The following is a 14,491-nucleotide window of genomic DNA, read 5'->3' as shown; positions in this document are numbered from 1 at the left end:
CAGGACCAAAAGCATGCTCTGCCAGATCCAGCTTTCATCACATTCTTGTGAGTATTACAAATTGAACTTAGTGATTCACCTACCTACTTTGAAGTTAAACTTAAGCCATTTCTCTGCCTGCCTTTAGGCATCATCGTGGCCCAATGCTGGTGCATTCCTCAAGTCAAATTTTGGGCCTTTAGTTCCTACTATCATGAAGCCCTAGCACTAATTTAGAAGCTATCATTGTCATTAGTAGTTACCCTGATGCCTTCAGAATTTGCTACGTGCTATTTCTTTTGCCCACCCCTTGCCTTCCACATTCTAATGCACAGTGTGCTGAATCCAGCAGAAAATCTGTCTCTCTGGTGCTCGCAATTCCTACCCAAATCCTACCCAAAATATAGCTCAATAAGCTTTTAGTCTGAAAATATGAAAGAGAAGGGGCAGCAGTAATCACTGTAAGAACTGGGCCGGTTCAAACTCCTATTAACAGTGACTGCAGAAGCTGAATAACTGTTCCTGACTGGATTCCACACTCAAACTCACACTCAAACATACTCTAAGTTCCACCCTTAAAGCTGACGCTGATTGTAATGCAGTAACTCGTATCCGCCTCAGAACGAGCCACAAGACATTTCTTGCTCTTATTCTGTCCCTCACCTGTCCTTCAAGGATCCAGTGTTATATTTTAGCTTCCAGATCTAGCTCTGTCTGGTGATGAGCACAGCAAATACAGAAGTATCTGTAAGATACTTACTCTTGCCGTTTAATGCCTTATCTCATTCCTGATATTGCTTGTCCACTAATGAATCTTTCTCTTCAGCCCCTTACTTTATTAAACTCTGATCCTAGTCTTAACCCTAATCGGAGCCCAGTTGCTCTGTCAGTCCTAGGCTAAACTGGTATGTTTTTGCAAAAAAGAACAGCCATCCTGGCTTCTCATGGGACTGCTAGTGAGCTTAGCATTTTATTACGTATTTGAATTCCTGCTCTCAGTCTAGCTTTATCATCACAACCCATACTGGCTCTCATTACCAGACCAGCAGCTAAATAAGTTCTTTCATTATAATTATTAGTCAAAGTTTAGGATGGACATGAGCCATTCAGCCTAATCTTTGCGGTGGGAGAAGACACTTTTGGAAGAAGTGCCACAGGGAAAGACCGCTCAGTAGCTTAAACCAAAATCAGGATCAAAGTGCGTTATGAATTCACTAATGGCAGATTAATTAGCTAATAATCTGTGAAGTATACATTCAGGATCAATATCAGCATTACAGCAAATAAATCACAATATTAGACAACTAGAAAAAGTTCATAAACACCTGAGATTTCTAAACACAACCTCCAAAGTTTCAATTGTACTTCCAGTCATGCATGCATATCAAGTATTATGTGTACAAAGCTTTACATTCATGCACATCCCCTCTCACAGGTAGTATGGGTTATGAGCACACACAATCTGTTCTGGTAGTGCAGGTTCTCCTGCTTGCACAAACCTCTTTTTGGAGATGTGGGTACTGCAGCTCTATGTTTCAAAAGTCTGTTTGTGAAGTTTTTTACCAAATCACAGAATGGTTGAGGTTGGAAGGGGGCCCTAGAGATCATCTGGTCCAACCCCCATGCTCAAGCCAGACCACCAAGAGCCAGTTGCCCAGTACCACGTCCAGACAGCTTTTGAATACCTCCAAGGATGGAGATTCCACAGCCTCCCTGGGCAACCTATTGCAATGCTCAGTCAGCTTCACAGTTAAAAAAGTGTTTCCTGATGTTCAGACAGCACCTCCTGTGTTTCAGTTTGTGCCCATGGCCTCTGCTTCCATCACTAGACACCACTGAAAAGAGCCTGGCTCCATCCTCCTTCCGCCCTCCCTTCAGGCATTTGTAGACATTGATGAGCCTTCTCTTCCCTAGGCTGCACAGTCCCAGCTCTCTCAGCCTTTCCTCACAGGAGAGATGCTCCAGTGCCTTCATCATCCCCATGGCCCTGTGCTGGACTCTCTCCAGCATGTCCATGTCTCTCTCATACTGAGAGCTCAAAATGACCCAGCGCTCTAGGTGGGGCCTCACCAGTGCTGAGTAAAGGGGAAGGACCACCTCCCTTGACCTGTTGGCAATACTTTGCCTAATGCAACCCAGGATACTGTTTGCCTTCTTTGCTGCAATGACATGTTGCTGGCTCAGGTAAAGCTGTTGAATGAAGCTAATGGTTCTCTTCCTCTTTGATGTGTCCAGTTGGGACCTGATAATAGTCTTCCTTTTTAATATCATCATTTGGGACGAACATCCTTCAGGCAGTTTTGTATAATTAGCATATGTATACAAGCACAGTATTTACCTTCACAATTGTATCTTTTCCGGTGGTGGTGTCCAGACCATTGGCTGAGGGTGGCTATTAAAATCTCCTGTAAAGTCTTCATTGTTGCTGGCACCAACTGTCATTTTTTACTAAAGAGATTTGCAGGACCCAGTAATTAACCTAGCTCTTCAGCCTACTTTGGATTCTTTCCTGAACTGGAATTATAAACTCAATACTAATTCTTTCCAAACAAAAGCCCAGGGTCCCATAATGGGTAAAGAACTAAGATTTCTGTCTGTTCACTGTTAGTTACAGCTCTCATCCTAAACCTATGAGCATTACTCAAGGCTTTCAATGTCTCTGAACACTGTACTAGTGATAGTAAACCTTTTTGATACTTGATATACTTGTTTTTAAAAGCATAGATGTTTGCATCTGCCTAAATCCATTAGTTGTTTTCCATCGTTTGGTCTGTTTGTTGGTTTTCTCTTACTTCTACTGCACAAACAGCATTCGTGTGGTTGCTTAGTTTTCTAGGTCTCCATTTAAGCAATGAGAATTCTATTACAGCTTTTCTGTAAGCTGACGCTTTTTGGTGGAGCTTTTATGCCAGCACTGTACAACTTCTGTTGTCTCTGATGCTGGAGACTCATCTGACTTTTAACATTTAGTGTGGCAATTCCAGTCATTTCTCTTTACTTATTTACAAAATACAGAGAAAGTAGAAGTTAGTATGTTGAATGCGTTGGTCATTCAGATTGATTTTTAACGAAAATTATAGCCATGCATTCTAAAGGTTGCACAAAAAAGTTGAGTAAGATAGAGAGACTTCAGTTTCCAGGAAAAATATATCTACCTAGACAATCACGTTTTCATATGGTATGTTGTGTACCAACGGAAGCAATGCTATAACCTTTCAATTTCAAAAGAAACCAGACCCACAGCTCATTTACCGAAGTAGAGACTTAGTAGAAAGTGCATAATATATGGACAGTCAACAACAGGATTACCCTATCAGTCATCAGTACCCTTGATCAGATGGCTCATTGGCAGTGACAGTTGAGTCACAGGACTCCTTTTTTGCAAGTTCTTTAATATGGTTTAGATGAACCCAAAACCAGCAGCAACAGTTTGTATTATTTCACCTATAGTTTCTATCATATAGGTGCACACATGACCCACAAAATCATGCTAGCTCTTTAATTGCTGACAGTTAGCAAATTTTTGCAAAGTGGATGTTTAGCAATCTCACCAGTAACCTCAAGCACATGAAACTTATTTCAGTTTTATTGCTGTGTCACTGGCCAAAAGCAGCACTTCGCAGTTTTTGTATAATTCTTCTGCAAGCTCTTCAATATCAGACATTCAGTGGCTAGGGGATAGATACATCTGTGCCAGTAAAAGTAAATATGGGACCCACTGGACTGGTCCAGCTGGACTGGACCACTGTGTCTTCCAACTCAGATTTAGTTTTTGAAAGTATAATAAGCTGAACCCAAAACGATGTAAAATGCCTGGTTTTCCCTAAAAAAAAAATCTTAGAATCAGACTATGAATTTAGTAATATTTTATAGGTTCACATTAGAATGTGAAACAGTGGCTACATCTACTAGTAAATTAAACAGTGTGAAGGCATGGGCTCAAGCACTATAGCTCAGTTACCTATGTGGTTGTGTTGTTAGAAAGTTCCTTGCCGTTATTTTCACCGAGCACTTTCCCAGTTAATTCATAGATGTGGTTTAGGAGTTACTCCAGTGTAGAAACGTGTAGGTAGTTTGGATGTGGCTCTCCTCTCTGGATGGTGAGCGTTTATTAGTATTTATGTGGCCAGTCTATGCCAGTTGTCCTCAAAGACAAAGAAAGGCTCTGGCACTCCTCAGCCGATAAATGCAACTGTAGCCAGTGTATCTGTTCTATAGCAACTTTCTAGAGAAGGCTTTCATTCTACGGTATATGTGCTGTAATTAAAGATAGCTTTATCGCTCTTTCATTCACTCTGGGGCTGGTACTGCAGCGCACCCAAGAGGCCATAAATTCACTCTAGTTTATACATCATCAAGTTCTTAATCCATAGCAGTAGCCCTTAGCAAAAAGTTCAAATCATTATGGTATGTAAAGATGAAAAAAAAATGAAAGGATATTGTGGTCAGAGCAGTTTGTTATCAAGCATACGCCATACCCATGTATGCTAGAACACTGAATATGTATGCTGGCTGCTGCACTAATTGATCTTCAGCCAAAATTTCTGTATTACTGTTTTGACCACTGTGTGTGTAGAAGTGTGCTGTGTGTATTCAGATACCGTTAATTAAGGATTTTCCGTGATGTAATTTGTTTTTATTCCAGTGTGCATACTCATAAATCTCAATGATTTCAGTATCATATGCTGTATGTAGCACTGTAGCACCATCTTGTGTGAGCTGCAAATGCGATTTCAATATATGCATTCAGCAATCTTCACGTTGACTATAACAATTTTATGTAAAACCCTTTCATGTAAAACTGAAATTGGGAAACAAGAACATGAAATAGCTCCCCCTTATAATATACATGATAGATTTCATAACACTGCATTCATTTAAGGTACCTATTTTTTAGGATGATCCATATAAATATGAAGCACGGGGTGCTGCGATCTGGAGGCAATAAGTATGCATTTTATCTGTTTTATGCTACAAAAATACAGAATTAAAGCAGAGAGATTAGAATCTTTGTGAGACATAAAATGAAACTATAGTATGGGAAAGAGCTGCTAGGGAAAATGAAGTAGGAATTGTTATGAAATAGCTAGCAGGAATAAAACAGGAAAATGCCTTTAAACGACAGCAGGTAGCAAATGGGGCAAGGGCACAGAACTCGGTGTTCATGATCAGCTGTAGAGCTTTAACGTTTCTGTATGTTTGGAAAGATACACATGCACAGGGGCAAAAAGTGGGAAGGGAAATGCATAAAACGAACTTCTTCATATGAGAGAGCAAATAATAATTGGAGGCATGATTGTGGTGCATAGAATGCACTCCTGCACTTTAATATCTCGCACCCACTTCTTTTGTTCCACCTCCTCATACTTTAATTTGTGTCTAGTTTCCCTTCATTTTTCTTCCTACTTTACTGAGCCAATTTCAGTATCCGCAGTGGTTTGTGTAAGAGGAATTACAGTCTTAATGCAAGTTCAGCCATGGAGGAACATTACTATTACTTGTGGCCATTGCTACAAGTCCAGCATATTAAAGTGGTGGTGAGACTTCTTCCATTGAATGTAGTGAAAAGAAGCTCTCACCGTCACTTTTAGCACTTTCAGTCTCTTCTTTTGTGCTGTCAATTATCTGTTTTTTCCAAGTATATTAACATAGTTTGGGCAGTTATAAATATATAAGTGTAATTCTCCTTGAGCAATTATCTGTTTGGGCATTTAGGTGATGGAAACACAAGTGGTTAAAAACTCAAAGTATAAGAATTTGTAGCCTTCATCATAACTTATAAACTGTGTTTTTACCCATGTGTGCCACCTAAATGTGGCACAGGAGTAAAACACACCCCCTCTACCTTTTTATATGCGACTGAGTCATAACTGTTTTCATGCCTTAGCACCTAAAGAGTTCTGAGACACAGTACTTTCTTACTGTTCTTCAATTAAAACTAGGAGGGGAAAGTCAAAGCATCTTTTACTTTTGTGGGTTTTGCTATGATTTTCCTGATCAGAATATCTAACTTCAAACCACACTTTGCATGGGAACGCATCGTATCATCCCGACTGCATCAAATCCTTGAATTCTTGGAGGAAGATCATGTAATTGCTGAATACTCAGTCTGTCGGGTTTTCAAGTTTGAAAGTGAAAAAGATATTTAGAAAAGCTGTTTTGCTGTCTTTTTTTGGTAGGGATAACTGGTGGAGCACATGAGGATTCTCAGCTGGTTTTGTTTTCACATGAAAAGAAATAGTGGTGTGTGATCATGAATATGGACACAGAGAGAAAGACTGTGTGATCAAGGGAGAGAGCATTCGACTTACCTGTAACCAGCACTCTCCCAGCACATGATGAAATATTTTTTTATTTATCATAGAATTGTTAGGTTGGAAGGGACCTTAAAGATCATCTAGTTCCAGCCCCCCTGCCACAGGCAGGGACACCTCCCACTAGACCAGGTTGCTCAGAGCCCCATCCAGCCTGGCCTTGAATACTTCCAGGGATGGGGCATCCACCACCTCTCTGGGCAACCTGTTCCATTTGATGATGACTGCTACAAAAGCAGATCATGAAGGGGAAGAACTGGCCTATGGAATGAACACATATGTTGACGGATGCTGGGGAAAAAAAAATCTATGCTGTTTATGCATACATTTGTAATCCATTATTCTTCTCTCTCTGTCCTTTTTTTGGCTAGAGTTTGTATTTCGGAGACTTGGGGGAAAAGTGTTTTTCCTCTTTCTTTTGTGATAAAAGTGATAAAAGCAACTAGAAGAAAAGTTCTGTGGGTATCAGTTGTTGACCACAGATAGCCAAAAAGAAGTTGTATCAGTGCTTCTCTCACCATCCTTTCTAGCTCTGTACTTGCAGTGTGTAGGCTAAGAAGAGCTTGGGTTTTCTATTTTGCAATACAGTTTTGGCAGCAAGCAGGTGCAGCTAACGCTTAAAGCCTTTAATCTTGCAAGTTCGATCATTTGTGCAGCAATATGTGCTGAAATCTCTCCACCTGAAGACTGTAAATGTCTTCATTATTTCCTCTTAACTAGTCTTCCATTTCACCTTCCACTTTTCACTTCTAGATGCATTAATGTGAGAGATTTAACTGTTTTCTAAATCAACATCAAACAAATGCAGCTACCTTGTATAGTTCAAACAGTTAAAGGAATTGAGAGCAAACATAATTGTTAGCAAACTTAAGATACTCACGTAGATTAAAAGTTCAATAATAATAAAAATTGAAATATTGGCTAAAAAAGCGTCAACGGGAATGGAGGCTGGAGCATTCAAGACTTTAGATGATTTTAAAACTGGGTCAGAAGACTCATGGCATGATTCCAACCCCAGCTAAGGACTGAAAGAGTTATTTAAGAAACTGGTGGAAAGAGAATAAAAGCCGTTTGTATATGTGGCCTAAAGCACCACTATGCAAGCCAAGTCACTTCCAGTATACCGAACCATAGTCAATTTTTTCCACAAGGACTTTTTGTGGCTTTTGTTTAACATGTGAGATACACCAAAATCCTAGACACTGCAGACCCTATGGAAAGAGAAGGGAAGTGCTGTGGATATTTTGTATTTTACCATCCTATATCCTGAGTATTGATAAAAAAAACAAAACCCTGCTTCCAGTTTTGCAGTTTCTGTGAAGAAGTTGTCACAGAGAACACATACCAAAACTAAAACCAGAAAGTGGTTCTGTTAAGCAGTCTTTCGGAAGCACTTGCACTTTCGTCAACACACTGATTTTGTTCCCACCGTCTCTGTTTGGCCGCATGAGGCATATAGAAAAAATCGCTGTTCTTTATTTTCTATAGAGTACTACTTTATTAAATAGACTGTGCTGGTAGACTAGAATCCAAATTTCACTTTCCTAAGAATGTAATGGAAATGGAGGGTTTTTTCATCAGCAGTGTACGTGCTCAGATAAATTATTTTGGTGTCTTTATCACTGTTTTCTGCTGTCATTTAAGAATATTGTATTTAAGGACTTACTGTATGTACAGTTTAGTAATTTCCTTTTTATTTAATTTCTTTCACTTCAGGAAACTCTTGGAGTAGTCCAGTAGAAGTGACAGCACTTTACTCATTCGAAGGACAACAGCCAGGTGACTTGACTTTCAAAGCTGGAGACAAAATCACAGTCACAACCAAAACAGATTCCCAGTTTGATTGGTGGGAAGGAAGCATAGGAGGACAAACTGGCATCTTTCCAGCCAATTATGTTGCCATAAATAACAATTGAATTTGTATAGAAGAAAATGTTGAAGCAGTAATATATTTACATTGAAAAATATATTTTAACTTTTCAGATTTTATTAAAATGAGATTCTAACACAGAATTGAAATGCATTAAATGACCTTAACTTTCCCCTAAACTTATTTCTTATTTCTTAAATAAACACTAGCTGATGGTCTATTTATGATGAAATTTTATTTTTGAGCAAGTCGCTGTATAAAAAGTACTCCAATTTGTGTCTAGTTTCAATTCTGTCTTGCTATATGGATTTATTTTTTACATGACAGAAAAATGACAAACAATTTAAAACTAGACATGCTGATAAAATACTGATTTCTATTAAATTATAATTTACGGACTCTTTCTATAATAAATGCTCTCAAATTTGCTTCAAACCATCTCTGAGTTGGAGTTCTTTACTTTTACTAAACACAGATATTTTTTCACAGGTATGGAAGAAGAAATTACCTTTATACTTGGTTTTAAAAATCACTTTTAGGCATTACAGTTCTTTTTAGTAACTACTTTAGATCTGGTCCACAATGTTTGTCCTTGTTAGGTATACAAAAACCTTTTTTTAAACAGCTCTAACAGTTAAGCAGTTCAGCTGCTCTTATAGCTTATCTTATATTGCCCTCATATTTGAAGAATTTAAGCTCTTCTGAAAGTTTGTTTAATAAAATGCATGAATAGTCCCTCCCAGAAAATAGATAGGCTTATGATGCACCTTGATTCGCCCAGGAACTTGTTCCACAGATGGAAAGCAAGATAGAGAAATCTCTGCCTGGTTCACAAGTGAGCTTGCACAACTCTTCGTGCTTCTTCCCATTTAAGATTTTTTTTAATGTTTAATCTTTAAGGAAAGAGAACTGTAGAGTAAGTTACAGGGTAAATAGACTAAATTATTAACAGTAAGATAGGGAAGATATTTCTGTAGGATATATGTAGTAGCAATGTATAGCACTATCATTCTCAGATTTCAACTTAATTTTGAGTATTTTTGTAAATCAACTTCATTTTACAGATGCAGGTATTGACTTGATGCGACAAATCAGAGCAGAGGTGAGAATGAGACTTGGAGTTTTTGGGAACCAGTTTAGTTTCCTCCTCGTTGCTGGATATGCTGAATTTGCCTCTTATATGGAATTAATCCCAAGGTGATAATTATGCTTCTTCAGTCTCAGCTTTTCCCCATCTGAAAATGTATTTTGTTAAGTCCTTGTTTTTTCTAACATGAGTATCAGATGGAAAATTAGTATGTGTGAACTTTACAGTAACCAGGTTGCAGTTGATCTGCTGTTATGATCTACTAATCTGTCAGGTGCTGTTTAGCTTTAAGTTATCCCATCTGAATGGCAGGTTAAGCCTAGTATAGAGGAAGAGTTACCATTGTTAGAAAACCATGCCATTCCACTCATTGGCAAAAGTCCTGGATTTCTTTCAGACTGGGCTACACGTTTTTGATAAACAAACTCAAAATGAGACAGAAGAGGCTGAAACCGTAGTCAAATGTGTTTACTACTTTTCAATGAAAATCCTTCATAGTCTTTGCCTTACAGACAAGAGAGTTGTATGTGATCTGTCTTCAGACAGATACCACCACCAAATGGATCCATACTGCTTGCAGGTAATTTTTTACAAAGTGTTTTCCAACCAGTTGGAAAGAGTTATATAACAGCACGTAGCTGCAGTCTTAATATATGCCTTTAGAAGGGCTGGTGTAGCACCTGCCAACTTGAGGTGAGAAAGCAAATTCTGTGTTTACTTATCTTTCATAGAGTGCATCTGTTGCTTTTTAAGCAAGAAAATATTAAATTATTCAATATCAAGACTCAGTGAACAGGATTAATAATAATAATATCATAGACTCAGAAGCTAGATATGTCACATATTCACAAAGAATCACTCCTGCATTTATTATACCCTGTTGCTGCACTTTAGTTACGCAGTACAAGCTGAAGCATCCACTAGCAGAATTGTGCTGTAGTACTTCATTAGTCGTTTTCAGAATGCTGGCTGCTTTTTCAGCCAGTGTACTTGCCTTTGTGTAGGGTTGTTAAAGCTTCTTAACTCATCTCAAGTGTCTCCTTCCATGAAACTGTCAGAATTTATGAACTTCCACAGTATAAAATCTTTTTATTGTTTACGTAAATTCAGTTTCTGGGATTGCCTTAGCCGAGTTCAGGGAAAAACGAGGGTTGTCTAATTTAAGTGTTCATGATAGTTTGTAGACTCTGCAGGATAGTACTGATTAATTACTAAATCCAAGCTGCATTTTGAGGGGGAAATATTAAATGGGAAGTATATCTCGTACCTGGAACATTTCTTTCTTCGTATAAATATAATATAGGAAAGAATCAGTACATTAGCCTAACGCAAGAAAATCCATTGGTTGTCAAAACCAAACCTTCTTGAAGCACTACAGAACTCTACTGCCCGATTTTACATGCCTTTAACACAGGCTGGATCAACCCATGTCAGTGAGCTTAGGCTAATTCCAAAAGTTTTACAGTAAAAAAGCTTTACAGTAAAAGGCAATCTGCGCAATTCAGTAAACTAAGAGATCTGTAAGGGTCAGGTGGTTATATAGCAGGTTCTTTGCAGTATTTTTAGGAACAAAAACCTAGAGATATACAGAGTCACCCAAAAGACGTTCTGGTAAGAGAACTTTTCCATGAAAGAAAGTCCGTGTATGTGTTCCGTTGCTACAGGATGCCTGACCCAGATCCAGAAGAAAGAGAATATGTTGAAGAAGATGATGCCTCTAGCACAAAGTATTAAATGTGCTTGTAGACCAGTTATGAGGTGCCTGGCTTCCAGCTTTTAGTGGGGGGTTGTGAGGATAGATGTCTGTAGGAGCAAATCAGTAGGTATCCGTACTAGAAGATAAAAAATGAGTTACAGAGCCATGGGGTTACCTCAAAGGGATACTTAATAAAAGGTACAGGGATTACAGGCAAAGTACTTCTGCTGTGGTGTTGAGCAGGTTCAGTTCATCATCTTATAAGCAGTTACCTTCAGCATATAAAACATCTATTTTTACTGCTGAAGCGCAGTTAATCAGACAATAGTAATTTCTCTGTATATAATACAGGTACATTCCATATTTATTTTGTGACTATATTTTATACATGCTAGGCCAGTTTCCTGTCAGTCTTCACAGGCTTTATTTGGAGCAAGGTAATTCCTTGAGGGTAATAGTTAGGACTGTATGCTCTGTGTTCAACATCATCAGGTAACTTAATCATAATTCATCTTAACATTAAATGTTTCACCATCCTAAATAGCCAACGTAGAAGGAAAGAAGGAAATCTTACGGCTTACCATATTATAGGCTTCAAATTTTGATTTTCATGGTGCCCAGAAATATTTTTTTTCCGTTGTACCTCTAAGCATTTTTCTCAGGATATGATTACCCATGGGTCACTGGACTGGCCGATCAGTATTGCAAGGTGCACTACAAAGAATCTTCCTTCTGACATGTCTAGCTGGTATGTATTCAGTAACACATGTACACGTACTGAGGGCAGGTTTGCAAGAAAGTTTTCACCAACTCTGGCCTTTTATAAAATATCAAATGATTTGTCTGCTACAAGCATTTGAATATGTCTTCTCTGCTGTTTATGTCTGTTCATCCTTTCAGAAACTGAGATGCTTGCATAATTGTCACAGTTGAAGGACAGAGAATGAAAACTTTAGGGTTTTTTCACCCTCAGCATGAGTTTGGGTCTTGCTTTGTTTCTAGTGGACTCAAAGATATTCCTCCTAATAGTTTAGAGGACTAAATAAGATTTTTTGAGGTAAATCTGATATGGTTAAAGCTTTACCATCTATATCCATTTGTGATAGCTTTCATTGCTTACACCTGGTGAAAGATAAAGGGGAGAAGTTAGTCTTGTTCCTCTTTTAACTGTTTCCATAGGCTTCCTAAGATGTATTTTCCCCCTTCCCATATTTTCAAACCTGAGTTTGAATTCATTCCTAAGTTCCCTCTATCACCTACAGAAAGGCACTTCTGGAGTCTTAGACATGTTAAAATGATGTAGCTTCTCCACGGATCTGAGTTTGTTCAGTGCATGCAAGTTTTTCCTTGTGAGGCTGTTCACTGTCCATGTCATAAAGATATTCTATTTTTCCACAATAAAAGCTTACCGGAGAATATATATAGATGGTAACAAGACTATCTACCAAGACTATCCAGCAAGAGTCCAACTCACAGGAAGATCCTAGTGCATACGATCTCCTCACCAGCTTTTGGATCAAGACTCACTCTCCTTCTTCTGTGTTTTATGTGGTTTCAAGTCATATGACAGCTTAGGTCCTTCAAATCCACCCTTTCCAGAGAAGAAAACTTCAAAAGACTTGATATCTGTTTTATCGTGGCATTTAGCAAAATTTACATTAGCTGACTACAGGGCCTGTTAGTTTTGCAAGGAAAATTCATTGAAAAAAACCAGAAAAAGAACCCCATAATTATCAAATACACCAAGTTTTACATAATGTTTATAATAGTGAAATTTGCTAATAATGTAATTCATAACTTTGGTAATAAGTATAACTGCAAAACTTTTGATCTGACATTTTCCTCCATTCTTTTTTTTCCCTTTCGGGCCATTGCGGACCAAAAAATAGTTCTGTTAGGTGTAGGTGTAAGTTTCCGTTGTGGCTAATATCTCCAGTTCTTCAGTAAGAAGAAAACATGTAATCCCACTCCCCTTTCTCATATCAGGCCAAGCATTCCCATTTATTGAACCTTCCACAAAAACATCTCAGGCTGGTCTTTACTGATTAACTGTTCTGTTTCACTCTTTCTCTTTGTGCACACACACACACAGACACACGCGCATGCCCTGGGTGGTTATTTTAGATCCATGTTTGGATAAGGACCAGCTCATTCTGATGGAATGTCTTCCTCAGTGGTATTCCGTTCTATTTGCCTTAATAAATTGGGAGTAGGATGCGTCCACCCTAAGCCACGATAGAAGGGCAGGGGGAAATTCCTCAGGATTGAGTACTGGCATCTCTGTGAAAAATAACTGAGTTTCTCTTTTAAAAGCTCAGTAAATTTCTGCAGTAGGTGTAATCATGTATGCACAAGTTTTGAAACCAGATTTTTACAACTTGTGTCAAACTTTACAGTCTTAAATCCATATTGCATACATTTCTACCCATTCTATACATAGCTTATGCCTATAGGATCATAAGGAAGACAAAAATAGTCATTTATGTAGCCTTTGCAGTAGGTCTTTAGAAGAATTGTCTGATCTAAAGGCAGCTGAACTGCAGCTGTTTAAGTTAATTTATTGTGGGTACTTAGATGCATAGAACTTTTAAAACTTAGACCTTTCTTCTGTGTTGCCTAAATATAAACACAACATCCTACCTATAGGCAGCTACTTCTAAAAATCTTGGCCAGAACATTTTGAAATCAAATTACGTTGTATTGAGAATCTAAATTTATCCAACACTTAAATCTAAAAGTTCATGGGAAACCATTTGTGAGTTTTTAATTGGTTCTTGCTCTTAATTGAATTAGAAATACTGCAAAGAAAACCTTTTGGGCTTTTCCCATGCTATAACTGATGTAAGAAAAATAAATAAAAAGAAATAGCAAGCTTCATTCTTTGGAAAAGGTTTTAGTTAATTTCATCTAAAATTAAGTGCAAATAGTTCCTTAAATGCCAGGAGTGTATGAACTAATACATGCTAACCCAAACGCTAGATTGATATCCACGCGTTCTTCTATATCTGCGATTCATCCTGTAATTCTTTACCTACACCTTTTTTTTTAACAGTAGAAATAAAAATTCTGTAGACTGCAGAGGAATTCTGCCGTCTGCATCGCTGAGTCTTTGCATCTGCCTTTCTAAGGCTGATAGGTAGTACTGGCTTTGGAGTTCTCTTCAACGGTTCTTGAACTTTTTACCTGGCAAAGTTCATGTTCCGTTTAACATTATAGAAAAGGCAAATACTCCTAGCACGCTTATGCTTATTTCTAAGCATGAGAATTTGTTTTATACAAAAGTCGGTATGAGAGGCAGAGAAAGCAAGCTGGGCAGTGCCTAGAGGAGCTAAACATAACTGTCTACCACATGGAAGATTTGCTTGCCTGAAGAACCAGGAGCTGCTTGTCTGTTGAACCTGAGGATGTTGTCTGTGGGGATAATGTGAGCCTGAAGATCATTTTAAGTATATGAAGTGTTTCCATAAGCTGCTTGAATACAATTAATTCCATTCACAAAAGCAGCAATCATAGTTAAAGTAATTTTATTAAGACATTTTGAAGCA

General features: G+C 38.2%; 1 protein-coding gene across 2 annotated transcripts in view; it reads left to right on the top strand.

Annotated features, from left to right (window-relative positions):
* Nucleotides 1–13,292, top strand: part of SH3YL1 (SH3 and SYLF domain containing 1) — a 55,917-nt gene extending 42,625 nt beyond the window's left edge. For both annotated transcript variants that reach the window (XM_054194534.1, XM_054194533.1), the window contains exon 10: nucleotides 8,010–13,292. In XM_054194534.1, the coding sequence (XP_054050509.1) occupies nucleotides 8,010–8,209 (200 nt within the window). In that variant the 3' untranslated portion in view covers nucleotides 8,210–13,292. The remainder of the gene's footprint in view (nucleotides 1–8,009) is intronic.
* The last annotated feature ends 1,199 nt before the right edge of the window (nucleotides 13,293–14,491 follow it).

Source organism: Rissa tridactyla, chromosome 3, assembly GCF_028500815.1.
Source record: "Rissa tridactyla isolate bRisTri1 chromosome 3, bRisTri1.patW.cur.20221130, whole genome shotgun sequence".
NCBI classification, from domain to species: Eukaryota; Metazoa; Chordata; class Aves; order Charadriiformes; family Laridae; genus Rissa; species Rissa tridactyla.
Note: the sequence above shows the minus strand (reverse complement) of the source record. Positions and strands in the feature narration are given on the sequence as shown.